At 37.8% G+C, this 27,384-nt stretch overlaps 3 protein-coding genes and 1 long non-coding RNA gene across 4 annotated transcripts; all 4 read right to left on the bottom strand.

Moving 5' to 3' along the window:
- Nucleotides 1-2,739: 2,739 nt before the first annotated feature.
- LOC121052214 lies at nucleotides 2,740-7,803 on the bottom strand. Its single transcript, XR_005808471.1, has 3 exons — nucleotides 4,476-7,803; nucleotides 4,251-4,329; nucleotides 2,740-3,905 (listed from the first exon to the last, which is right to left on the bottom strand). It is a non-coding gene; the product is annotated as an uncharacterized LOC121052214 (long non-coding RNA).
- A 1,915-nt stretch (nucleotides 7,804-9,718) lies between these two features.
- LOC112192657 (probable CCR4-associated factor 1 homolog 11) lies at nucleotides 9,719-10,865 on the bottom strand. Its single transcript, XM_024332490.2, has one exon. It carries the CDS (start codon nucleotides 10,680-10,682, stop codon nucleotides 9,822-9,824), a length of 861 nt encoding a protein of 286 aa, XP_024188258.1. The 5' UTR covers nucleotides 10,683-10,865; the 3' UTR covers nucleotides 9,719-9,821.
- Nucleotides 10,866-17,912: 7,047 nt separating this feature from the next.
- LOC112193287 (ubiquitin-conjugating enzyme E2 variant 1C) lies at nucleotides 17,913-21,187 on the bottom strand. Its single transcript, XM_024333366.2, has 4 exons — nucleotides 20,965-21,187; nucleotides 19,761-19,900; nucleotides 18,699-18,824; nucleotides 17,913-18,328 (listed from the first exon to the last, which is right to left on the bottom strand). The coding sequence occupies exons 1-4, from the start codon at nucleotides 20,996-20,998 to the stop codon at nucleotides 18,188-18,190; spliced, it is 441 nt and encodes a 146-aa protein (XP_024189134.1). The 5' UTR covers nucleotides 20,999-21,187; the 3' UTR covers nucleotides 17,913-18,187.
- A 2,297-nt stretch (nucleotides 21,188-23,484) lies between these two features.
- On the bottom strand, nucleotides 23,485-26,007 carry LOC112194273 (beta-galactosidase 13). The gene has a single exon (XM_024334523.1). It carries the CDS (start codon nucleotides 26,005-26,007, stop codon nucleotides 23,485-23,487), a length of 2,523 nt encoding a protein of 840 aa, XP_024190291.1.
- Nucleotides 26,008-27,384: the final 1,377 nt, after the last annotated feature.

The raw sequence follows: 27,384 nt of genomic DNA, 5'->3' as shown, positions 1-27,384 counted from the left end.
AATACAATAACGAAAAACAAAGAACTACTAGTTTCTTGAGGTAAGGTCAACCAACTGGGCAACAAAGCGAATCCTCCAACTAATTATACAAGATTTCGCCACATTAAAGTAACTGATGGTTAGTCCTAGGGTTGGTGACTTGGTGTCTATTCATCTAGAAATTGTTGACAATCAACATGTTCAACATGTCGTTCTCTATCCTCTGGATTTATGCAGGGGTACGATTTACATGCTCACCTAAAAGACGGTTTTAAGGGACTGTAAGGAATAAATGTCTCTCAACTACATATATTAAATTTAATATATAAAATTATAATAACTTAAAACTGTGCATATGTTTTCAGCTTCAATTCACTTGTTCGTCATAGTCTCTTAAAAATTGTCTCTTAGGTGAGCAAACATCTGATTTACAAATAATTTCTCGACACAACTTGAAGAGTCATCTTTGTTTGAACCATAGTGCTACCAAGAAAGATAAAATATTAGTCATTAGTCTTGTTGACTCGGCCAGAGCCAATTTCTACCCTCTAATTTTGTGTATAATTTAGACTTGTGAAAATGGCCTCGGAATTCATATCTCTAGAGCATTCAATTCGACCTACATATAAGCAAGAAACCACATTATTCACATTTCAGATTTGTTGTTTAAGTTTAGATTGGATAGCAAAACTGTCATAAAAAAATCCTAAAGTAAAATCGAGAGACTACATGTATATAGTAAATCCTGATTTTGGTTGATAATCTACAGTCATGTTCACATACGCAATGAATTCTCTACTCGGTTATGCTCAACTACTACTGTTAGATATAAATCATATAGTGAAGAATAATAAAGTATTTAGAATTTACTTATTTTCATCATTATTACCCACTGTTATAGTTGAACAACATTGAGCATGAAATTCAAAGTAAGTAATCTTGACTCTAATAATCTAACTACATTATATGCCCAAAGCTTCCCAAAGAAAAAGCCCACCTTCCAATCTTCGTTGGTAAAAGTCCCCAGTATTTACACTGATTTGTCTGAGGTTGGTCTTATTTTGCATGATTGTAAACGGTATATCGAAGATTTCAATCTTATTCTTCTTAGACATGTCTATAGGGAAGCAAATGGTGTGGCTCATAGGCTAGCGCACCTTGCTAGTACATCCAGTTTGGATGAGTTTTGGGTGGAGGAAACTCCTAATATTATTCAAGACATCCTTATTGAGGATGATTGTATGTTAAAATGTTAAATCGAGGTTCAGATTATATGTCCCCCCAGGGGCGGAGCCACATGGGGACCCAGTGGGTCCCTTGCCCCACTGACTTTTATATTTTTTTTCAATTTCTGTACATGCAAACTTGCTTAAATAATCTAGAGTATGTTAATGTTAGCACTAACCAACTCGGTGTAGTGGTAAGGTGTGCATTGGTTTTGTAATTGGTCCCAAGTTCGAGTCATGGATGCAGGAAATGTTACTTTTTTCAATTTTTTTTTTACCTTTTGAGAACAATAATACAATTTTTCCTTATAGTTTTAAAAGTTAAAAATAAATTATGTCTCCTTAATGAAAAATTATCTAATATCTAAAGCTATAAAGTTTATTAATAAAATATGTAATTTAGAGAAAAATATTAATATTACCTTAATTTTATTTTACTTTATTATTTTTTATTAAAATTTTGGTATATATTTAAATTCTAATTTTGTGCCCCACTTAATAAGAAATTCTGGCTCCGCCACTGTGTCCCCCTCGGTGTACTATCCTTCTATGAATAATGAAAGTTTAGGGAGGAGCACCACCACTCCAACCTAACGGGTGTTGCTTGCCCGAATTCAAAAAAAAAATCCCTGGTATTTTATTATGATGTACAGAAGGATAAATCAAATTATTTAGAAGATAAATAGAAGAAATTCCATTTCCAGCATCACACCAAGAAAAATAGTTGTTTATACTTTATAGTATGCACGGAAGGGGTCCATGGCATTCATCTTGGTTGTATAGGCTGGTCCTCTACTTATATCAACAAAGTTTGCACTCATAATCTGCTTAACTGAAAGATATGGATTTCTATTGGAAATCAATGATAAAAAGACAATTTAAAATATTTTGGATCGTTTATCCTATATAACAATGAAACAGTCATGACAGTAATAAAACGGCTCCAAGATCCAACTAGAATATTTTTGTAATCAAGAACCATCTATTAAGAGCACCCAAAAGACAAAAACATTCAGAACAGTTCAAAATTAACACTACATTGTGTGGTAAATTCTCAAAAATGACAAGTTCCAGAGTAAGAAACTGTCCAATTAACTCTGGGGCACTCTTATATGGTTTAGTGATGCATACTTGCCGAAGCCACTTCCAGTATCAGACCATAAAATGGTCACTGCATCGGCCACGGTTGCCAGGTGGGCCTTTTAAGTCTTTAACTACATCCACCACAAAAAATAAAGTTCATCTCACATCTCAGCTCTTAAATATCAAGAATAAGACCGAGTAGTATCATTTACCAAAAGAGAGCAGCAAACAACAATGTACAGCGCATTCGCTCCCACCTTATCCTGTCACTCGCCTTCATGGGTCATGCCTCTCTTTTAGATTCCAATCTAGTCGAGGAGTGACATTGACAGACTCAAACTGTCGAAAAGACTAAACAGCAGCCTTAATCCCATAACAGACTCAGACGGACTGCTTCTCTACATTTTTCCCCATATATGAGAACAAAATATATTGCATAGATTTCAGTTGTGGGGATTTTAGGATTATTGCTTCTGAAATTTTTTCTGTAGAGGTAGAGTTAAGGAGGAGGACCACCTTATCTCTCATTCCTTTTCTGATGGGGACCAAATTTTACAGGTTGTTGTCTATGAGTAACCTCTTAGTTTTGCCATTTATAAGCATGTAGTTGCCTTGTGAATCTGTTAGTGTGCACAAAACACGACTATGCATAGTTCATGTTAGTTTAACCCTAGCTCTCAAGCAGATCAATCATAAAGAATCATAACTGTATAGCAAATGGAAGAATGAGGGCATCAATCATTAGGTTCATAACAGGATGTACTACTTCAATATGATTATGTTATTCAACAAAAATGATTAGTGCAAATATTAAATGAAAACAATCGAAATAACTTTTTTTCTATCTTGTCCTGTTTGTCTTTCAACTGCAGAATAATTCACTAGGAAGCTGGAGGTTGTTGGTTAAAGGGGCAAAGTCTCCAGTCCCCCACAAAATCTCAACTCAACCAGATGAGCTTGACCCATGATTCTTTAAGACTTGATTAGAAGAGACTTTCTCATCAAAAGAGAGGAAAAAAAAAACACCATATAGTAAGATTGACTATTGGAAAGAACAGAGGTTTGATTCTTGATGTCAAACTGCTTGGTTCCAGTTTGTAGATTGTAACCTTTTCCATGCATATAAAACCATGGGACTTGAAATCCCTCACTGGTCAACTTTTCCCCTATGATTACTAAACCTCAGCACCTTGTTTGGTAATGATCATGAATCTTTGCTAAGAAAAGGATCCATACGCCGCAGCCAAACATCTTCCTTCTTAACAAATCCTATCCACTCCATTCCAGCTCTTGTCTAATCTGGCAAATGGAGAAAAAAGATCATTAATCAAGGAACAAAGACAACACAACACATATACCACAGCATCCCCCATAACTCATAAGTAGCCCAAACTTGTTCGCTAATATCAACTACAGCCCCACCTCCAATTAGTCGAGACAACATTCACATCAACATGGGGACTGTCCCTAAATCCCCTAACTAGATTGCGAAATAGTTGTCCCACAATGAAAGAGACCAACCCCCGCTAATATCTTTTACGCTCACCTAGCCAGCTCACTTGTGGCTCCAACTTATCCATATGATTAAAAAGAATCAAGTTCTAAACCCTGGTGTTCCTATTTTATCACCAAAAAAAAAAAAAAAGGTCAGCAAGAAGTCAAAGAATTAAGACATATTAGTTGGGCAATAACCAGCTGCAAATCTGGCCTGACTCGCGAAACTTGGGAATAAAGAGACCATGTCTATGTACATGAGTGCACGCTTAATAAGCTCTAATATATATATATATATATATATATATATATATATGCTTAATAAGCTCTAATATATATATATATATATATATATATATATATATATATTTTTTTTTTTCAACTTATCTTAAAAGCAGTAGCACACTGGCTCCCCTTAAAAAAGAGATGCGTACAAAACAAGAATGACTTGAAGCGCCGAGTAACTACCACGTAATCTTTTTTCACCCTTTGCTCACTTGCACTTCCACATGAAATAGCACGCGTCTTCTTTAATGAACAACAGCCACTATTCACATAGAATGCGGTGTACAGCCAAATTAGTTAGCAACCAGAATGGATATTACCAGCCGTTAGCAACTACTACAGAAGCCAGCACAGTGACACTGCACACAGCTACAAAATTGTACATAAAAATCAATTAGGAGAACATACATTTTTCTTGAGAGGATGTACCTCTACTTCACACACAGAGAAAACGCAAGTGCTTCGTAAAAATATCATCCATATGGGGCACAGCCTGAATAGACTGAGCCAGCGCCACGTGATGATCCAAATTGGACAATGCATGGCCCTCTCCATCTGTTGCTGAAGTACAGATTTGACACTTAATATGTGAATTTTTATAGGTGGAATACAGCTCCTTTACATTTCCTATATAAATGGACAAAGCAGGTTATAATCCAAGAGAGAATCCTGCTGGGGATGCTGGCATGCTGCTAAATTTATTGGGGCCTGCAACATGTGATATCCAGATTGGAAAATTGGCTCTTCTCCGGCAAATATTTAAGTGGTGGATACTGAAAGTCAAAGACTCATACGCAATGGAATCTGATTCTAAATTGGACTCATACTCGACCCAAATTGGTGACCGGCATAATTTTGTAAAAATGTGCCTGGGGTTCAGCTGTTTAGACAATTTTGACAACTCTAAACTAACCGATACCGATGGGTGTCAATTGGGAAATCTAACAAGAGCATAATAAAAAATCAATCGAATAATGGCTTAAAGGGCACAACAAGAGCATAATAAAAAATCAATCCTGTTAAGAGTCTCCTTCCACAAAAACTTGAGCCTCTCCAATTCCCATTAAAATAATGAAAACATGTTGACCGCAAAATACAGTATTACAGGACCTGATTGAAATCGTCTAAGAACTAGAAGAAAAACTACAAGACGACCAGTATGAAGATCAGGATGGACAGTAATCTTACCAAAATGCATTCAATGCCCAAGCAGATGTCACACTGAAAAAGAACAATCATCCTGTTCATTCAACTACTACTCCCATGATGCAAATGCAATATACTATCACGACAAGAAAAGAATGTATGAACCATACACACCTAGAAATCACGATGAGAAAAGTATGTATGAACCACACACACCTAGAAATGTGCCTGCATGTGCAGTAGCATACAAATTCATCAAATGCATTCACGACAATTGATCCAGTTTATGACTCAATTAGATTTTATTAGTACGTATACATATATAGCTAATAGCCATGTAAAGAGGACTGGCGAGATGGAGAAGATATTAGAACAAAAAAATCAGTTCTTTTCACAACTCAATATCAATAGCGACAGATATTTGACAGGATCTAAACCTACCATTCCCGGAAGCATCAAGAACAAACATTGGGTATTAAAAGGAGTTCATAGTTTATTAATCGGACAAACTATTTAGAGAAGAGCAATTAGATATTTGACGAGAACGAAATCCAATTTACATTATTAACCATTAATGAATTGGAATAAACAAAAAGATGAGATACTTTAGCAACATACAAATAATTTGTCACGGCCATGCTCTTCTATTCTCGTGCCTACAGTCGCTATATTCAGAAGGCTCGTTTCATGAGACTTAAACTCGACTACTTAACTGTGAACAAAGTATTGATGTATAACTGGATAGTTTAAGACTAATTCATGATGCATCATGCCACAACTTGTTTGTTCTGATTTCTGAACAACAATATCTTCTTGGTATGGTAAAGTAAGGGAATTATAATAATCAATACGCTCGCTCTGAGTTTAGAATACTATAAAATGCATAATTTAATTCATGGTGGACATAAGGCATCACTCAAGAAAATAGACCTATCAGAGAGAATTATAACTATACTAGAGAAGCAAGGCATCAATAATAAGAGTTATAACATTCTTTTTTCAGATAAGATACATATATTATGTCTTGGATAAGAAATACTACAGCTAATTCCCCAATCGATAGTGACTACTTATAATTGCTTCCTAAGGTAAGTTTGACCAGATTTCTTGAGGACTTGATTGTGATATAAGTCTAAACTTACAAGTTTTCAAGATACTGTATTACGCTTAAGATTTGGAAAAGAAACAAAAGACTTCACATTTAACTCTCAACCTACGCAGCTTAGCAACCAGTCATTTCTTACCTTTTCAATGCAACCTGCTCATGGACTAACCTGATCATCTTTTCCCCCTTTATCATGAATACTCCTTGATCATGTCCTAAATTGTTGCTAGAAAAATCTGTAGCGCTGCCAAATATTTTTCTTCACAACAAATCGCATCCATTGCATGTTGGTCTCTGTTAATCTGGTCAGTGGAGAAAGAACATGATACGCCAGCTGCCACATAGGGTGCCCAAAGGGCCAAAACATTTTCAAAGATAATAATTGCAATCTACCTCAAGCTAGTCGAGACAATATTACCATCAACATTGGACACTGTCCCCGAATCTGATACCTAATTGGGAAATTGTCAACCCACAATGAAAGAGACCAACACCCACTCATTTCTTTTAAACCCTCCAAGCCAGTGAATTTGTGCTCAAACTTTTTCATAGGACAAATAAGAATCCCATTTCTGAGCTTTTTTTTTTTTTTTTCCCTTTTCCTTCCCTAAAAGTCCAACAAGAGTGCCATAGAATCAAGACAGTTTACTCGGGCATATAAATAATTCTGCCACAATCAGGCTCATGGAAACTTGGCCAGATATACCAACATGCCGAAACCCTAAATACTGCAAAGGTATGTATCATGCCAGGAAAGTACATCTCAATTACCTAAGCTGAATGTTGCTACTTACCGTGCCACGAAAAAAATGAGGCTGTCTATCTTTCCTGTTCCTGGTCTCAACAGCACAACTACAGTCCTGTCATGTACTATGACTACCATGTCATAAATCAGTTTTCACCTTAGCTCAAGTGCACTTCACATGAAATACATTGCAGCTGCTTATCTGGTCTAGGGATATATCTTTAATTCATTATGCATTATTTGGGCCATTACAATTTGAAGAAAAGAATCAGAATGAAATTGAGTACTGAACTCCACCTAGACACTAAACTATTTTTGCTGCACTGATTGGATTGTTTTATTATTCTTTTTTTCTTTTTGTCTTTTTTCCCTTCCAGTAACGAGCTTTGTATATGACTAACAGATATGGAAAGGAATTAATGCATGGATTTGTTTTGACCTAACACAATTTTTAGGAACCTTTCAATTGTTGATAAAAGTACCTGAAGGGTGTCTTATAAGAGGTAAGGTGGTCCTATTCTTAGGTGCAAGAGAGGCCAAATTGCCAACCATAGCACCAAAGTTTGATTGAAGAACACGAAAATAGAAGTTATAAAGTCACAGATATGAACCTGAAGGGTGTCTTATCAGAGGTAAGGTGGTCCTGTTCTTAGGTGCAAGAAGGGCCGAACGGCCAAAGTGCCAACCATAGCACCAAAGTTTGATTGAAGAACATGAAAATAAAAGTTATAAAACACAGATATGAACCTGGTTGCAGAGCATAGATAATGGCCACCAGACTTCAAGACATCCACAGAAGATGAGTCAAGGAGCCCTCAAAACCATAATTCTGCAAAGACTAGAAAGCATGCAGACTACAGATGGATTATACTTTATGCTTATAAACCATAAACGACTAAAAAAATCATTAAGGATAAGTTATAAAAGGAGTTTGCATTAGAATCACGCTAAAACAATTCAATATCAGAAGAAAGGTTGAGTTCTCTGTATAGTTTAATATCAATAGCCCCCAGAAATTCTAACAAAATTCACATGATTCTAAACCTACCATTCTTAGAAGCATAAAATAACAAATATTGGATATTATAAGGAATTCTTGTAGTATTTGTTCATCAGAGATAATAACACTGCTATGATAAGGAAAGAGCCATTGAAAAGTCATGATAATTTTGCAGATGACCTGTAAACATATTGATATACAATTACAAATGCCGTTAAAGACCAGTCAATGACGCCATAACTTTTTCACTCTTTTTTTTTTTTTCCTAGATAACAATGGTTATTGGTATAGTCAAGAAATAAAAATAAGTGACAAAAAAGAAGAGTAGCCCAACCCTATAATACAGTCTATCATAAACTAAGCACCAAGTTTAGTAGTAGGATATATCTGCTCCTTGTGTGTGAGAAAAAACCTATTATGATACATTATGCACTTGTAAAGAACATCAGATAATGATGAACAATTGGCTGCGAAAATTAAAGCAAACAGCAGATAATGATGTTGATTTAAGTGTAGTGAATTTGGCAAGTGTTGGTGTGAAAGAAATCTCATATTAAGATGGCTGTAAGGGCAATAGTATGCCTTAATATATCCCTGGATGACAAGTGCATCACTGCTTGCAAGATGATCAGCTGTCAAAACACCTATAATCTAAACTGGTTTGCACTTTCATTACTATTTTCTAGTCAGCAAATAAAGTGATGGACAAATTTATAAAGTAGTTGCTATTAATATGAATGTAATGCATCTCAGTTTATATGGACTAGATTAGTACCAGGGAAAAAAGCAAATGAACTGGTGAGAGTAAAGGTGACTAGTGTAATCTCATGCCATAGTCAACTTCTAGTAGGTTTGGAAGTCAATATGCAACTAGAAGGAAAGAACAGGGCATGATAATGACATTGATAATGAATCGATAGTATGTGGCTGTGGTTCTTGAAAACTGAACCAGTTTTTAATAACAATAACAAAATTGTCAACAGAGGATAGAGGAAAAAACTGCTTGATAGACTTTTAATTTAAGCTTTCATAGAATCCAGAACCCCCAATTTAGACTACACTGATCATTGTCACCTGATACGAATTTGTTCGCCATCACCACATTCAACTCAATATACTTGGAATTAATCCAACCTTCTTTAATAATTCAATTATCTTAAAGACCGAAACAACTGGCGTCTACCTTTATTCCAATGATAATGACCTGGAGAAGATTTCTAACAAGTGTGTGTATTTATGTTCATACAAGATAATCCAACTTCAAAAACCCCTCAATCTTCAATATATTCATCTAATTCCCATGACCATAATCTGGAGCCGTGAATCATATGTATATAGTTATGTCGAAGAGATCCAACCTGAAGAACCTCAACCAACAAAATACACTATTAATACTTTGTTTTCATATACCAAGAGAATCCAACTGGAAGAACCCTTTCAACCCATCAATATCCCTTCTGATCATCCATTAGCATAATAATGACACCCGAAGAACCCTTCTAACCCATCAAAATTCTCTTTCTCTACTATCTCTTCTAAGCTCCCTACCACCAATCCAAACATCTCCAATGTCTAAAATCTACCAAACATCTCCAATGTCTAAATTCTACATGTATGGACTAAAAGTAATTTAAATAAAATAAAAAAACGAATAATTAGAAAGAATTAATAAAGCCTACTAATATTAATGAAGCAAACTGTATACAAAATTTACTTAACAGAGACAGAAATCTATAAGGAGTAGATTTCAATGAAAAATCAAGAAACCTCTAGACCATACAAAACGCCAGCGTACTGCTCTATTCCATCTTTGCTAAAGAAGAGCTCTTTGATCCTCTGGTACGCATGCAAAGTCAGGAGGCTATCCGACCCGGCCTGGTGGCTTTTTCCGATGGCCCGGCCCACATTTAAGGCCTGGCAAACCCGGTCCAATCCACCATAGAGATGAGCACAGAACTTGGTCAGGTGCTTCACGTCGTACCCTCCGGAACCAAAGAACACCTTCACCCGGCTCAAGAATCCCGGCAGCTCCTCCGGCAAGGCTTGCTGCGTCAACAGCTTGACCAGGTATCCGAAATCGTACGCGCTGTGAAACGTGATCCACGTCACGTCCTCGTTGCACACGAGGCCCGATGACATCATCAGCTGGGCGAATTTGTACGAGTCGATCCCTCTGTCCCGGTTGCGCTCGAAATCGATACCCTGCCGCCGCAGCAACTCGATGGAGTCGTGCGCGTGGGGGTCACGCCCCACGTCGAAGTCTCTGAAATTGAATTCCCAAATATACTTGTTCTCCGATCCTAAATCCGGCAAATTCCCGACGCGGTCCGAGAGAGTCAGCCCGACCTGGATCAGATTCAGCCGGTCCACGTTCGCCTTGAGAACGAGGTAGTTCGCGTCGGGGCGATCCAGGTGCCGGAAATTAGGATCCTCGGCGTTGGGCCGGAAAACGACGCCGGGAAACTCCGTGTCCATGGAGATCATCGGGAATTCGTCGATCACGGATCGGATCTTGTCGAACTCGTCGTCGAGGTTATCGGCCCATACCGATCGGATTCGGATTTCTGAAGAAGGCGGCGGGGGTTCTGATGAAGAGGAGGAGGACGACGACGACGACATAGCTTGAGGTCTTCCAGAGCTTCCAGATCGGACCGGATCTGGATCAAAGTTTCCGATTGGAAAATTAAAAATAAATAAATAAAAAAAAGAAAATTTTGGGGGGGTTTTTTAGGGTTTGATGGACGATTGTGAAAGACGAAGAAGAAAATAGAAGACAGTTTTATACAAGCTGGAAGATGGAGAAATAATAGAGGGAGAGAAATAGGGACGGTGGAAGACGTGGGGCTCTCGTTTCCTTTTTTTTTTTAATAAAAGATTTTCTTAATTTGTTTGGGGAATACTAATTTTATTAGAAAACGGAGGAATACGAGCCGTTCGATGCACTTGGAGGGCAGGAGATGATTGTTTAAGGAATTTTAAAAAAAAGGTAGTTGTGGTTGTGGATTTATTTAATTTGAATTGACGGAAAATGGGGCTAAAGAAGGGGGAAGTGGTGGGGTCCGTGAAAACTACAGGAGCGACGGTTCTGTGGGCCGATTGGGTTTTGTCGTGACTCGGCTCGTCTCGATGCGGATCACCTGGGCTTTTTCTTTTTCTTTTTCTTTTTTCAGAGGATCATGATTGACGTGGATATGTAATAATGTAATACAATATTCGTAGTACCTTTCTTGAAATGAAAAGTATATAGGATTTTCAAATGTTTGTTCTTTAATCTAAATTTTAGCCAAGGATGTGTTTGTTTTCAGAGCAAGCTCGGATGAGATGCTCTTTTTTAACCGATATTGAGACCTAAATTTTTTTAGGGCTTTTGAAAGGAAAATGACTTTGGCATAATGGTTGGAGATTAGTGGAAATAGAAATTAATTGATTCACTTGTTGCGGTTAAAGTTGGTTCTCTCTTAGACTGATTTTTTTCATCATCTTCATTTTATTGTCTTGTGGCAAATTGTCAGGAGGTTTTGGGTATGGATTGGAATTTGTCCCCTCATGTTTACGTAGAGTCTAATTCAGTGACTGATTTGTAAGCAAACATTGGTTATGGTTATCAGGGTTCTAAAAATCGGCCTATGCGCAGCTAACCCGTTCCGATTCTCCCCTAGTCGAGCGAGCTGGGCGCTGGGAATAAAGTCGGCCGCCTAGGCACTTTCTGTCTTTTTTTTTTTTTTTTTTTCATCGTCAAAACTCAAAAGCATCGGAAACTAAAGACTACTGTAATCGTCGTCTCTCCTCCGACAAGGTCGCACGGGCTCTCTTCCTCTCAGCCTCTCTCCTTGACTGTCGAGGAGTGGACACCTTTGCTCTCCTCGACGGTGACGCCGTGACGGACGACTGACTTGTCATCTGTATCTCCTCAATCAAATCCAGCCTTGCTCTCCTTGACAGCTTGACTCTGATTAAATCATAAGTCCATCTCTCTCAATTTGAAAGAAAAGAAGAGAGAGAGAGAGAGAGAGAGAGAGAGAGAGAGAGAGAGAGAGAGAGAGAGAGAGAGAGAGAGAGAGAGAGAGGTGCAGTCATGTAGAAGATGACAGAAAATAGAGACGCAGGAGTTGAGAAAGAAGATAGACGAGGAAGATGAGTCCAGGTGAACTATTAAGCGGTTTGTCGTGGTTTTTTTTTAGTTCTTTTTTCTTTGAGTAGACGTGTAGTGATTGACAACTATAATTGATAATGAATCTGATAAGGTTCAGAATAAGTTATGTATTATCAATTAATCTGATAAGATTTAGGATAAGTCATGCATGCTATTATGTGAATAATAATTCATTATTTATTAATTTTATGCCATAAAATAATTAAAAAATAAAAAATAATAAAAACCGCCTAGGCCTCTAGGCGCTAGTCCCCGGGTCACCGCCCGACTAGCGCCTAGCGTTTTTTGGAACCTTGATGGTTATGAGCCTGGCTCCAGATGCTTTAGCTCTCCAATTGTTGATGTCGTTCCTCTTCTGAAAACTGATTTATTAGACTTATCTAAGCTAAGATTAATTGTGATTTAAGTCTCTTGTCCTTTACCTTCAAGCTTCCTTCTAATAAAAAAAAAACATTACTTGAACTATAATTATTAGTATAAGTAAGCTAATTTAGATTGAGATTGACAATGTTAAACACAAACACATATGCAATATTTGACGTATCGAATGAGTGTAACTAATGTTAAACAATTGTGATTCGATTTTAATGCAATAAATACAGTTAATTAATATAAGAGTAATGCTAGGTGAACCATTTTTTATACACCACTTGCATCCCATCTTACGTGATAGCTGATATAACACATTTATGTCATTTAAGAATGAGTTTCGTGCTACATCAGCTGTCACATAAAATGGAATACATGTAGTATTTAAAAAGATGATCCACTTAACATTAGTTTATTATAAAATAAATTTATTTATACAGTTTTTATAATTTATTATTTAGTTAAGTAATATCATAACTAATGTATTTGGTTTGGAAAGACAAAGGACCAATGGTAGTGAAGTTTTAGTCTATAATGGATAGATGAACTCAAACGTGAAGTTATTTGCCACTCAAAATTGTGTGTACCGATATAAAGTCTTCCATTAGCTAAAAGGTAGGTCCAATCGGTATGGTAGTGAAGTTTTAGTCTACCATGGATAGATGAACTCAAAGTTCAGTTATTTGACACTCAGCCATAGAACTAGATGCCAATAAAAGGATATATATAACTTTGATGGACACCAAAATTATGCTTACCGATATAAAGTTGACTCCATTAGCTAAAATGTATGTCCAATCGGGTCGATGATATTCAAGTGTTTAACCGTCTAGATACCTTGAGCTACTTGTAAGACAAGAAAGTGGAGTACCAGTGTGGTAGCGGCGAAAGTTGATGCCAAATATGTGGCATATGACAGACATAACAGTCATGTACGTCTTTTGTGCAAAATATGTAGCACATGTATAACAAATATAATGCGATCAACTTTGTCTGTTAGAGATAGATATTCATGATGGGGTGTACCTTTACATAAAACCAAAGTATGCTGCTTATTCTTGTTATAAAGTGAATTACGATGCTCAAATGGAAAAGTAATTATCTTTCTGAGTTTTTAAACCAAATCTTAGTTCGAAAATAATAGCAGGTGAACTACCTTCTAGCTAGTGTACTATATATACCCCATCTTATGTGGCAGAACTATTTTGAAATTAGATGAATTAGAAATTTTAATGAAATAATGTGACAATTCCACGTCAGGTACTACCAAGTGACGATGCACTAGGACTGGGCATAAACTGGTTTTTCAAACCGCACCGACCGAACCGAACCGAATTTTCCAGTTCGGTAACCGCATTGTGATCAAAACGACGTCGTGCAGGAAGAGAACCGCACCGAACCGCTTCACTGCGGTGCGGTTTCGGTTCATGGCTGCGAACCGCCCGCATTGAACCGCACCGGACCGAATTAATATTATTATATATAATTATTATTTTTAATGATTTATATATATATATATATATATAATATCACTAAGTTACCCTAGCTTTACCTATCGCCGTTTCCTTCATTTTTCATTTTTTCCCTCATCTTTCGATCTCTCCAGTCTCCAATCTCCATCATCGCTCACAGTGTGAGCCTCACACAACTACCACCACCGCCGGTTTTTCAATCGAAACTGACCCATCGAGAAGGCCTGAAGATCCGGCGATCGAGAAGGCACGACAGTTACCTAATCGAAAAGAGGACACGACAGTTACCTAATCGAGAAGGCCTGAAGATCCGGCGATCGTGAGCGGCGGAGTTACGGTGGTCTACGGGCCTACGGTGGCGGTGGTCTCGCATGACTCAGCTTCTCTCGGCGCCTCTCTCTCGAGTATCTCAGTCACTCAGCTTCTCTCATGGCTAGAACCCCATCGCCGGTAAGGATCGAGTTCCCTTCTCTTCTCAGTTCTCTCACTTCTCTGTCTCTGTCGATTTTTTTCTTTTTCCAGTTCAAAACCAAATTATGTCAGTTGTGGTTAATTATTCTCATTATGTCTTTTGCTATTGGGGGTCTCCTCGAAATTGTTGTGTAAGTTTCCTAACAAGTCAATGTTCGAGGAGAGGTTCAAGACCGGAAAGAACAGGTGGTTCTTCGCCAAGCTCAGGTTCTGAGCAGAACGGCGTCGTCTCTCTGGAAAATGGTTTATGGCTTTTTCTTCCAGTTGATTTTGGTATTTACTGTTTTTGAAATAGAACCTGTGTGGAAGACTATTATTATGATGGATTTGACATGTATCTTAAACTTCATGGATGAGTTGTGAAAGGGTATTATAGCCTAGGTTATCTACTTGCTGGTGAATCATGGACACTGCGATAGATATGTCTTACATATAACATTCTATTAGAACCATGAGTAAGTTTGTAATATTTATTGTTGAAGTTTCGGAAAACTCAGGTACATCCCAGTTTGATTTTGGGGATGGTCAGTGACCATCCTAAGACTTGTATGGATTTCTTGTCACATCATTTTCCCCTGTTAATTTTTGTCTTGCATTTGCGTCATTTGGGAACATCTTCTGGTTTCGCCTTGAGCTAGAATGAATTCTGATTACTGCAATTGGTGCAATGGCTTATAATGCAACAGAAGACTAGTTTTTTCAAGCTTCATCATGCAGATTTGTTCACTTCTTTTTTTCATTCTTTTCTGCACACCTTAACCTTGTTAAGTGAGTTAAGTTTTAAGGTTTGCCTTGAGATGTTCTGATTTTTGGTCTGGGAAGTTTTCTAATTAGCCGGAGAGGTAATCTGAGTTTGGATTGGAAATGGAAAAAGAAGGTCACTCACAATCTGTGTTCAAAACCAGTTGATACTTTGATGAGATTATGACTTATGAGAGTGTGCTGACTGATGTGACTAGTTTGCTGCAGAGTTGATTGAATTTCATTGTTTTTCATGGCTACTTGCAGATAATGGAAGGGATTTCCTCAACTCCGACATCTACACCAGCTGGAACTGTAGACTCTAGCATCGGGACGACACCTGCACCGAGTCCAAGTGCTGCAGTTGTTCAAAGTGATGCTCCAGTACCACCACGTCCACCACTTCCCCCACAAGGTGAAGAATCTGTAGTTTCTTTGGATTTGTAAGATAGCTTTCTGATTTGGATGGGTTTATTTATTTTTCTGCTTTGCACTTGTTGGGAATTTGATGGACAGATGGAGGGGAATCTGCTGTTAGTGACACTGAGGAATGAAGTGAAGGAGTTGGATTGCTTGGAGGAAGCTTGAAGTCGGCACTCGGCAACTCTTAGTTTAGCACTTTGGCATTTGTTTGCTTGTTGGACTACCATTTTATTTTGGTCTGTAATTTGGCACCATTATGAACTCCCATTCTCAGTTTCCCACTTTCTGCATTTGGTTAATTTGAAGTTTTGAACTTTAACAAATGCTAATACATTCACTAATTTGAATCTATTCAGATCGATTGTATTAGTAGTTCTGTAGTTGGTTTGTAGAAGTTTCAGTTTTTAGTTGATTTTTCTATTATTTTCAAGTCTGCAGGTTTTCAAATTTCCAGGTTTTGGTTGCATGTTTTAGTATGCGGTTTGGGTGCAAACCGCACCGCACCGCACCGGTAAAACGGTGCAACCGAAAATGCAGTCCAAACCATTTTAAAGCGGTTGCGGTTTGTAAAATAGGCCTACCGAATAATGCGGTGTGGTTGCGGTTCCGGGCCCAAACCGGCCCGAACCGCACCGCGCCCAGCCCTACGATGCACCACATCAAGCACTATTCTAATTCCAAATATGTAATAATTGAATAACCTTAATTACTTGTACCATTGCCCTATTCTACCTAACTTCATCATAATGTTATCATTTGTCCTTTCATTTCGCTCATCGTGAATGTTTAGTCTTCTCTAACGATTAATACACGTAATTTAGATCGTGCGAGCATTAGCTGAGTTTCTTCAGTTGGCAACTTTGCCGATTTGAAGCTAATGAATTGACCTTTGACGGGTCAGCAATGCGTTGAAAATTGCCACAGTTTCCGCTGTCTTGAGGCCAAACAAAAAAGGATAAAAACATGCAAGTCGGCAGTGAGCAAAGAACGTGAAAGGCGTGGCGTAATTGACTAAAAATTGGTGGAAGGACATAAACATGTTTATCTCATTTGGTTTTTTTTGATAAATGTTTATCTCATTTGGTTATTACTACTAGTTTGCTTCTTGTTTAGGCATCTGAGCTGTGACCCAGTCATTCACTGGTGTCTAGATTACGAGCACGAAATAAAGGTCCAAGCAACAACTAACAATAGAAAAATACAAGGGGACGAACCCAAGTTGGCGAGTTGGGTGACTTACTTTTGCATTCATACCACTTCGTTATAAAAACCAACCCCAAACTTTTTCCAACAATGACGCATATCCATATCCAAGTTGCAGAGCTACACCTACATCCGACACGACGTCGTCGTCGTCGTCCGGTGATTATTTATACGAATTTGTAGTTAATCCGGTTGAATCCAACATCCATGGCATATCTAGGATCCTGGAAATTAATCATCAGGTACAAAATACAGGGTTTAGAGCAATCTTCCATATCACGGACTTGGATGGACGAAAAGTGAGAGGAACAAATGTATTTCAGGTTGAATTTGGATGGATTTTCAAGTCAAACTAAAGATATGTTACTTGACCCTCAATTAAGTCTACTTTAGAGATTAGGGCAAACCTATTGGACTTGTTAGATTCACATGATGTAGCAGTCAGTTTCATATTAATACCATTACGTTGTCCATAAGTCTAGAATCCATTGGATGATTTGGATCTAATAAATTTCATTGGAGGCCAAAGTTGGCTCAAGTGAAAATTAAAATAATTTGCACAATAAACAGGAAAAATATGAAGCCTTTAAAGTCATTAATCAACCAGGGATGTGCAGAACTGTAGGTTGGGAAAGCACCCGTTTTCCATGGGCATCTCATACATTTTTGAAAAATTAAGCAACAATTTTCTTGCAACAAGAAAAACACACCAAGAATCAAGGCTCACACTGATTCTAGAGTAATTACACATTTGATGAAATATGCAAGAAGAGTGCACCAAAATCACAGTAAATTCTGTCACAAAACACAATTTCATCAAAATTTCACTAAAACAACACAATCATAAATTGTTCGTTTAGTACCATCACCATCTGTTGGTTGTTCTTCATAAATTCACACGGAGCATGACATTATAGGTCAAACATGAGTTCAGTTACCCACCATTCAATGCTCGAAATTTAGCACTCACTTTTCCAATTGCCAACAAGAAAGATAAAGAAAGATATACTGGAGGAATAAGAGGAGAGACACATGCCATATAGATATCTGTTTAAAGGGTCATTAATATTTCACACATAAAATCCCATTAATCAAACAGCATCCCTTCAACACAATTGAAATTCAAGAAAAGAAGGCAATAAAACAAAGATGAAGCCATGGAGAGGTAGTAGGAGAAGCTGCTGAGGGCAGTCCCCTGCATGTTTTTGGCTTGGGATGAACAAGGGCATTACAAACTATATATTGCATATTGCCTATGCAATTGGATCCATGATTTCTAAATGGTCCTGAAACTAGAAGTAGGTACCTTCCGGGGGCTGGACCAACTTCCGGTTATGTGCGGCTGCCATCTCCTTTTTCAGCTGTGTAAGAATATCCTCCATGGTGTACTCTCTCTGCCAGTTTGCAAGAAGCCCAAATTTCTTCGAATCCACCTATTAAATTGAACGTCCTCAGGTACTTTCAAAGAGAATTTCTTTAAACAAAACCAAGTAGAATGCAATTTCAATATAGTCATACCCCTTTTTTATGATCCAAATCAGTATTATTACAGAGTTGAGAAATTGTTTATGAAAGCAGTACGAAATGATTAAATGGCACCTTGGTTTCTTTACCGCATAATAAAAGACAAATAGAACTTACATAGTACATGGACCTAACTCTCTTCTCTACTTGCTTCATGAAAAGGTGGTCAAAAATGGGACTAAATAATGTCAAGTGCAAATCAGTAGCTGCAGCCAGAGTAAAAAACTGCAAACCACAGCAACTGAACTACAAAGTGAAGCTAGTAAATTGGAACCTTACCACTCCAGTTTCATGGTTGACACAAGTCATGTTAATCCGTGAATGAAATCGAACAGTTGGTGGCTTCTCTGGGTAATCTTTATCACAAAACAGCTTCAACTGATAGATCCGACCTTCATGTACAGTCTAGAGATAACAGAAAAGGGTTCACCGCATTAAACAAAACAAAAAAATTATATGAAACATGAGGCATTCTAATAACTTTTGTAAGCTTAATACAGTTGAGAAGAAAATGCTGGAAAAGTGGAGAATAGGTTAACCCTTTAACTATTTTCTGATATATTTGGAAGTTGGAAAACTGAAGCTTCTATCTATTGTACAGTGGAGCCTAGTCCAACCTCTCTCCATATACACCGCCCTTCTATTTTCCCTCAGCATTTGCCAAAAGCTAAGCAAATATAAGTTTCCTCAATGCCGAACAATAAACAGACACCAACTTACTAGTTTTTCTGTTATATTTGGATGTTGGATTATTACTGATCAAAGGCAACAAGTTCTGTATCCTGTTACATATCTAATACTTACTTCTAATAGTTGTCATATGCAGCCAGAAAAACTGCAGTCCATCTCCTAGAAAAAAAGCAATGATATCTTTGTGCGTATTTGCAGGTGGATGTCTAACCCAATAGACTCACTAAGCTAACAATAACCACATGGAATTGAATTCTGGACTCCCACAAAAAGCCAGCATTGATTTTGTTGGTTCTGACTAACTTTTAATAACAAGGCTACCGGAATTCAGGACTTCCAAGTACAGATGACCAAGGGTAAGCTAAAAGGCCAAACTTTTGTCCTTTTGTATTGTGCAGGGACTAATTCCAGCATATTCAAAATAAACTGATTAGTTCTAATTTGGGAGAGACTACAACCATCATCTTTTGTCATTTTGGGTAGTGCAGGGACTAGTTCCAGCATATTCCAAATAAAATGATCAGCTCAAATTTGGGAGGGACTAAAAATTCAACACATCATCTTTCTTGATAAACCCATATGCAACAGATAGTCTGACAAAACCAATTTTAAAAATGAACATAAGATTAGTTATAAGAAAGAGGAATTTACATTATGGGGACCAATGATGGTGCCAGTCCAAGAACGCATGTAGATATCATCTCCATCATCCATCCCATAGCTCACAGTGCCATCCCCAATACCTTTCTCTCCACGTTCAAGTTCCTCCAGCAATCTGAAATTTCTTGGGACTGCAGGGAAACTCAATTGACTTAAGGGTCCACATTTGACATAAGGAAAAAACTAAGATTCACGATTACTCTGCTAAATAATTTTTACTTCAGTGTTGAATAATTGGCTCACAAACTCATCCACGAAACCAATACAAAATTCTTCTTGCATACCTTATCATCAATATAGTGGGCATATCACCACCTAACACTATTCTATTCCACAACCTATAAGGTCCAAACCATGGCTGCCCTACTCTACTGTCCAATAAACTTTCAGCTTTTTCATACAAAAAATCAAAAGCAAGAACATCAATTTATCAATCCTCTGTTTAAACTTCAGTACCAAGGGAAGTCCAATTAGTTCACGTACTCTGGGAAAAAAAAAGATGGCACAGAACATTAACAGACAAAACATGAGATACAAGAAGACGAACATGTAAAGCCTGGACAGGACTATATGAGATACTCAGACAAGTCCTCGACACAGTGTGTGTAAGTTTTCAGATAAACCATACATGGTTCAAAACAATGGTGGAGTATATACAAATTCATGCACAGTCATTTGGTTAGCCGCCCTCCCCGATATTTCTGACTTATAAAACCCTTGCATTCACAATTTCTGAGTGACACACACAAGCAAGAACTAGACACTTGCACGTACCGAAAACAGTAGTTGGCAGCCTTAAAACAGTCTCTCCACCACACAATCATATTGAGAATCGGTACATGAATTTACATACTCATAAACAAACAAAAGTAAAAAAGGGAACCCTCATCAAATACGCCTGTATTACTTACTTAGGTCAATGAACCACAATTCAGCAAATAAAATTTCTTTGACTATTCACCATGAAAAGAATCTCAACCTTTGCATAAACAGACCCTAAACACCAAGTACAAAATCATTCAAAACAAGGAGCTCAATTTGATCCCAAGACCACGAACAAGAAAGAGCAATAATTTAATCACTATCATCCAAGAAAAACGCATGAACGGCAAAACTGATCGAAACCCATATACAAAAGGGACAAAAGGAACAAGATCAAAGCAAAAAAAAAATCATCAAGAAAGGGCCGACTCACCCACAACACCGGATCCTCCAGAGCCTAGAGTCATGGGTACTCAGTCGGGTTGTTTCTACGGCGAGATCTAATCGAAGTGAGAGAATTCTAGGGCGGGTTGGGGCCGGACCGTCAGAGAGTGATGAATTGAGAATCTGGGGGAAGAGTAAGGCGACGAAGGCGAAGGTGGGGAATAAAGAAGAAGAGAAAAACCCCAAAGTACAAAATGGGTATTTTGATAGGTTGTGATTTTTTTAAGAATAAAAGTCGGGTCTGTTTGCAATTTTAACTTTTTCGGAGACTACAATTCCCAATCGGTTTGTCTTTCCCATTTTCGTGTGTAGGCTGAGCCTTTGTGGGGAACCAAAATCGGAAAAACCGGCCAAAGCCGAACACATTGGTTCGGTTGGCCGGTTTCTCTAATGATGATTTTGTTCGGTTCGTGGTCCGACAACCATATAATAGATTTTAATAAACGGATTTTATATTTGAGATTTCTCGTTATAATAAATTCTGTAAAATTTCAATAATGTCGGAAATCGTTGGTCAATCAAGATGACGAAACATTACGGATAAGTCTAGACCGTCGCATAAAACTAACTGTGACAATTCTCTAAGATTTTTATAAAGTGCCAATTCTAACAAAAGAACTTAGAAAGCATACAATTAATTTTACAAATTGTAGATATATCTTTTTATGACGACTTGCTAAAGGTCATTGCCATATATATTTTGTATGTTTTGCTTATAAATGTAGCCTCTTGTGCTCAAATTGATTGGAATCATTGGCATTTTGACTTCTTTCTTAAAATCTGGCAAAATATCTGGAAAATTCTTCAGAGGGCAAATAAAATCGTGGAAGTATGGAATTGATTTTACAAACTAAATAAAAAAGTCAAATACATTTCCATACAACAAGATCAAAATCATTGACATTATTTATGTTTAATATAGATAATAAGGGTTCATGTCCTATTCTAACATATTGGATTCCTCGACGTTTTGAACTTAACTTTTTAAGTGTCAATTCTCACCAATAAATCGTGCGCTAGAATACACCTAATTTTGAGGCTCATAAACATTCTTTAGACAAAACAAACTTCGCTAGATTTTGACGCACCATGTGGTTCTCTTTATAGGAGCTCTTGAGCAACAACAATGAAAACACATAACTAATTTTATAAATTCAATAAAATAAATTAAATACAAGCCTATCTCGATAATATTGTCAACTGGAAAGATTGTTGCCTTGATTTATTTTTTATTTTTTTCTTGCATGAATATATCACACCTACTGGCTCAAGGTGATTGGATCGGTTCTCGCAAAATAAAATATGTGCACTATAGCACACGCTCTTGGGGATCTAAGAGATCCATTGAATTTTTTATCACCAAGTGGTTCTTAATCTTGTTTAGGAGTAGACTTATAAATAGACCAGATTTGAAGCAGATCTACCTAAATCCGAATTCATTTTGTGATATGTACACAAAATTGGCTTAAGAGTGTATCTACATCATATGCCTACTATTGAGGAGATGGAGTTGTTGGAAGAAGCAGAAAGAGGTAATTGTTTCTATTTTCTTAGTAAAAGTTTTTTGGGTTAATGAAGTTGTAATATTTATGTTATATATGATTGTATGTATTTCTTTTCTAATGTTGTTCTTTTTATTATTCTCTTATACTAATGTAGAGATGCTTAAGATGCCATGTGGAGCTGTAGTGGGGAGTAGTCGGAGAGGAATGTTACCTCCAAAGTCGAAGACTTCATCTTTCCGAGCTTGAGATCATGCCATTGCTCTCCTTCATATGTTGATGTTCGTTCATTCTTTTTGTGATGTTTAATCTTTTAGTGAACTTATACATTTTTAATTTGTGAGGTTAGTGACTTAGTGTTGATGTAATGATGGACTGTTATAAACTTTGGACTCTATTTTTTTACCATTTCATATGTTGATGATTTGATGCTAGAACTTGATGGACTATTAGACTATATGAATTGAATTATATGGACTATGGGGTATGGAATTCAGGGATTATAGATTATTGTCTATTGAAGTACAAAACATGCATTAGTAAACTTGTAAACACATTGTGATAGATTATTATTACAGGTTTGAAGAAACAAAAACTTCTCGAGTTACAATACCAAAGAAGTATATATATTTTGTAAAAATCTGTTTACCAAAAAAAAAAAAAAAAACCGAAACTGGTTGAACCGTTCAGTTTTCAGTGTCAACTTCTGAAAATACAAAAACCGCACCGATTCTAATTTCGGTTTAGGCTCGGAACCGAACCCACCCCTAATACCACACAGATCAATTTGCACGACAACAAATCCCTTATTTAAGAACCAAAGTTTTTGCATTATATAGAGATAGATATATCCTGAATTCAAGTACTCAAAATTTTTTACAATGAAGAATAAATTCGATCTTTAAGCACAATTGGTCATTTTAACCGTCACAATTGGTAGATACTTTAAGCTAATATAAACAATGAGGATCACCCAAATCATTAATATTTGTCACATCGAACACTCTCTAATAAGCACACTTTACTTGAGCAGCAAGTGTCTTCTTGATATCTGGGCACGCATCATTTTTCTTAAAGAAAAGCTTGTCGTCAATCGGGACTGCGCAGCTAGATTTTCCCAAGCAATGTTGTTCTACAGTCTCTTTGGATATAGGGGAGTTGCAGTTACCCAAGACATAGCTTCCACATACCCCAGTTGGATCACCAAAGCTTGCAAACTCAACAGAAACAATCTTTTTGTAGTTCGGGCACTTGAGCTCCGTCGAAGTTCTGACAACCTCCAACACTGGTCGAAAATGGCTATTTTTTCTTTCCCACGACTTTACGTTTGGTGGATGATACTCAGTAATGAAGCTACAGATTGTGTCCCTGTTGACTGTTAGGATCTCAATGTCATCAGGCTTCATCGGCTCCTCTTCCAATACAACAAGAAAATTTTGTTTAGGTTTAATGAAGGATCTCGGGATATGGTATTCTGATTGAGTAGGTTGCCCGAGTGGAGAAAGGAAGGACATCCAGTGTCGACCAATACTTTGGCCATTTACCCAAATCATTCCTTTTCCCATGCCTGTCATTCGGATTGCAACCGGGTCACGTCCTTCTGGAGCATCAAAATATGTCTTGTACCATGTTAGTGCCTGAGCTGCTCCTTTTGTATTGCTCCATTGAACTTGTTTGGATCCCTCCTCGGTGAACAGTTTTACTTTTTCTCCGTTCAGACCAATATGATGTCCCCACCCATTTTGTGAGAGATCTAAGGTTCCTGTGTTCAGCCCTAGAACTATAATCTCTCGAGGCCCTGCGTACCTGTGCTCCATGTAGGCTCCGCTGTCTGGGAGCCCCACTGTCATGGCAAATAGTCCTATTTCGTTGACGCCCTCCGTAAAGCTAACCGTTTTCTGGAAGATGAAGCTCTTCTCGTCGTGGCTCCCATGTCCCGAACCAACATATTTGCCATTAACAAACACAAGCATTGCATGACCGAGATTTGCAATTCGTAGAACTGGTTTAATAGTTGCCTTCATGGGCAAGTCACGCCTGCTCAACTGAAGGGTGGTGGTGTACCATGCGTAGTCTGAAGCATCTTTTAACAAGTTGTAAAGCTCTAGAGGTGTCTTGCTATTGATAGGAACTTGAACGATGCTTGGAATTGGTTCCTGAGACTTCTTCCATTTCAAATTATTGGCAACCTTTGATCTAACAAAGTTCCTCGCGTTGTGTTGCGACACAATTGTTTGAGTATTGAAGACGACAGTCTTGCAATCGGGGAGAATGCTAATCGAATGAGGAGGCAGGTAGTATTCCTGACCTCGCCAATTAACAATTGCTTCAGTTCTTGAGTTACTGTTGGCCAAGAAGGCAGCACAGATTGTGGAGTTGTCCTTCAACTCATAGAAACGAGCCTCGGTGTCCTTGCCTAGCTTCTGGACTCCAGAAACTCCCCAAAGCAAAGGCTTCTTACATAGTTTCAAAGCCTTGTGTAAGTCCCTAAGGTGACTCCATTTAGGGTCTCTAGGCAGACCATATTCGTCAACGGGAGCCTCGTCGTAGTAGCGAGTCGTCGTGAAAATGGCGCTTGTTCTGCCAAAATTAGTCCCTCCATGGTACATGTAATAGTTTGTTAGAACCCCATTTTTCGAAACAAAACGAGCAACCGAATATGCAATGTCTTCCACTGGCCTCTGGGAAGGAGGGTCACCAAATACTCGGTATTGAGCAGTCCAGTTTTCGGTCCATAGAGCAGGCTTGTTAGGCTTATTAGGCCCTTGGAAAGTATCACCACAATGCCTTCCGTTGCAAGTATTGATCACCGGATCCGGAGCGTCCATCTGCTTGCACATGATCCATGGTACTCCGGCGTCCTGCTTCACCGCCATGTTCGCTGCCCATCGGACGTAACTGTATCCCATCTCTTTATACGCCAGTTGGATATGATTGTACTCGTTTTCAATTTGTGCTAATATAATGGGACCTCCCTGTGGACTAAATAGCTTCGCCTCCCTCATCCTTTTCACAATCATGGTCACATACTTCTTCATGTAGTACTTGTACGGTGCGTTGTCGGTACGGAATAGGAGATTCGGGACTTCTCTGAGCCAATATGGGAGTCCTCCGTGGTTCCATTCGGCTTGGATGAATGGCCCTACTCTAAGCGTCACATACATTCCATGCTTCTGAACTAGTTTTATGAACTTCACCAAATCATAGTTCCCTTTGAAATTGCACTGACCTTGCACAGGCTCATGAATGTTCCAGAACACATAGGTCTGAATCACATTCAAGCCGCCCTGTTTGGCCTTTCGGAGAAGATCAGGCCACATTTCTGGGGTGCTTCGGGTGTAGTGGATTGAACCCGAAAACAGAAGCTCTCGCTTTCCGTTGATAATCAGTGACCTGCCATCGTATGTCACAGGCCCATTTTGAAGCGTTTGATTCCCTTCATGGCCTTTGGAATGGGCTATCGTCGCCCCGGCTGAGATCACCATGGAAACAAGAGCAATCAAGAGGACTCTACAGCTTCGTATCGTCATTGTGTTCGGTGAAGAAACTTCTATGCCTCCTTGTTGATGGAGGTTGTTGCCAGAAGCTTGCTTAATTGAAAACTCTACGAATTACAAAAGAATATATATGAGAGGTATGAGTTTTTAGTTATAAAGCAAGCGGAGGAAAAAATGGAACTGCAATGTTTAGTTTTTGTTTCGTTCTTCTGCTCCTTTAATTTTCTTTTGCTTGAGGGTGGTACGTATTACACTATTGTAAGTTGTAACTAAGAACCACTTAATTGTTTTGCTTTCTTGAACTTCTTTTCTAGAAAAAAAGAACCAGTGATTATTTGTGAGAAATTCGTTACTGCCATATAGTAACATACAACTGGGCCAACTGGCCGAGCCAGCCAGGTGATCAAACTTCTCCGTTATACAGTTTTTTCAATTTAGTTTTTCATTTTTCAACTTTAACTATATATAGATAGAATATATAATCCTTAACTACTAAATTACTTCTAACAATAGTTTACAAGCCTCACAACCAAGTAAGTTTTTAAGAACACAACAACACTTTTCAATGTAAAGAAATATTAGAAATGTGTACTGTATACATATAGTATAATCTCTTGAAATGTATTTATATTTTGCTTTAAGATTCAAGGTCTATTTTGATTTTAGTGAACTGACTGAAATGAACCAACTAGCTAGCCAAAGGTCTTGATGTCTTGAACTGCTAAAAGGCCTCGGCTCAGAAGTGGATTTCCAAGGTTGTGCAAGAACTCAAGAATGAAGAATTCATAAGATCCAAATCGATTCTTTCTACCACGCTGTAGTGATCTCTAACAAGTAACATGTAGGTATCCACTCTCCAATAACTACTAATTCAGAATAAAATCGCTAAATAATAGCACTTAATCCTCGATATATTAAAACTAGAAAATGTGGATTCTTTTGTTCATATAGCTACATTAAGGATAGAAACATGCATATGCATGTGTGCATAATTGCAGGCAATAAAGGAAAGACCACAATTTAAAGATTTGTGCCTTAAAATCCAGAAAGAGTCCCTATAAATATTTCAGCAGAAGTAGCCTCATTTGTATAGTGCAAATTAAAACAAATCAAACCTTACACAATTTCTATCACATTCATTTCTGCAGGTATCAATACATCGAGAAAATATGGAGAAGGCAGCTTTCTTGGTCATCTTCTTGCTGGTCATCAACACATCTTGTGAGTATTGAAATTTTTTTGATTGTGAACGTGCGTGACGATATCGTTTGATCATTCTCTTTTTCAATACATCACATGGGTGGAACCAGGATTCTAGGATTGGGGGATCCAAATTAAATTTTTTTTTGTTCGACAATAAACTTGTTTTTTCTTTTCAAAGAGAATACAAAATGTGGTATATATGAAAAA

The sequence above is a fragment of the Rosa chinensis genome, chromosome 3 (assembly GCF_002994745.2).
Source record: "Rosa chinensis cultivar Old Blush chromosome 3, RchiOBHm-V2, whole genome shotgun sequence".
NCBI classification, from domain to species: Eukaryota; Viridiplantae; Streptophyta; class Magnoliopsida; order Rosales; family Rosaceae; genus Rosa; species Rosa chinensis.
Note: the sequence above shows the minus strand (reverse complement) of the source record. Positions and strands in the feature narration are given on the sequence as shown.

What these genes read in the sequence shown, in the direction of transcription:
- LOC112194273 (XM_024334523.1), bottom strand. Translation starts at nt 26,007, where the DNA reads ATGACGATACGAAGCTGTAGAGTCCTCTTGATTGCTCTTGTTTCCATG.
- LOC112192657 (XM_024332490.2), bottom strand. Translation starts at nt 10,682, where the DNA reads ATGTCGTCGTCGTCGTCCTCCTCCTCTTCATCAGAACCCCCGCCGCCT.
- LOC112193287 (XM_024333366.2), bottom strand. Translation starts at nt 20,998, where the DNA reads ATGACTCTAGGCTCTGGAGGATCCGGTGTTGTGG. An exon ending in TGGAGGATCCGGTGTTGTGG is followed by an intron (nt 19,901 to 20,964) that starts GTGAGTCGGCCC and finishes GTTTCCCTGCAG; the next exon opens with TCCCAAGAAATTTCAGATTG. An exon ending in TCAACCATGAAACTGGAGTG is followed by an intron (nt 18,329 to 18,698) that starts GTAAGGTTCCAA and finishes TCAATTTAATAG; the next exon opens with GTGGATTCGAAGAAATTTGG.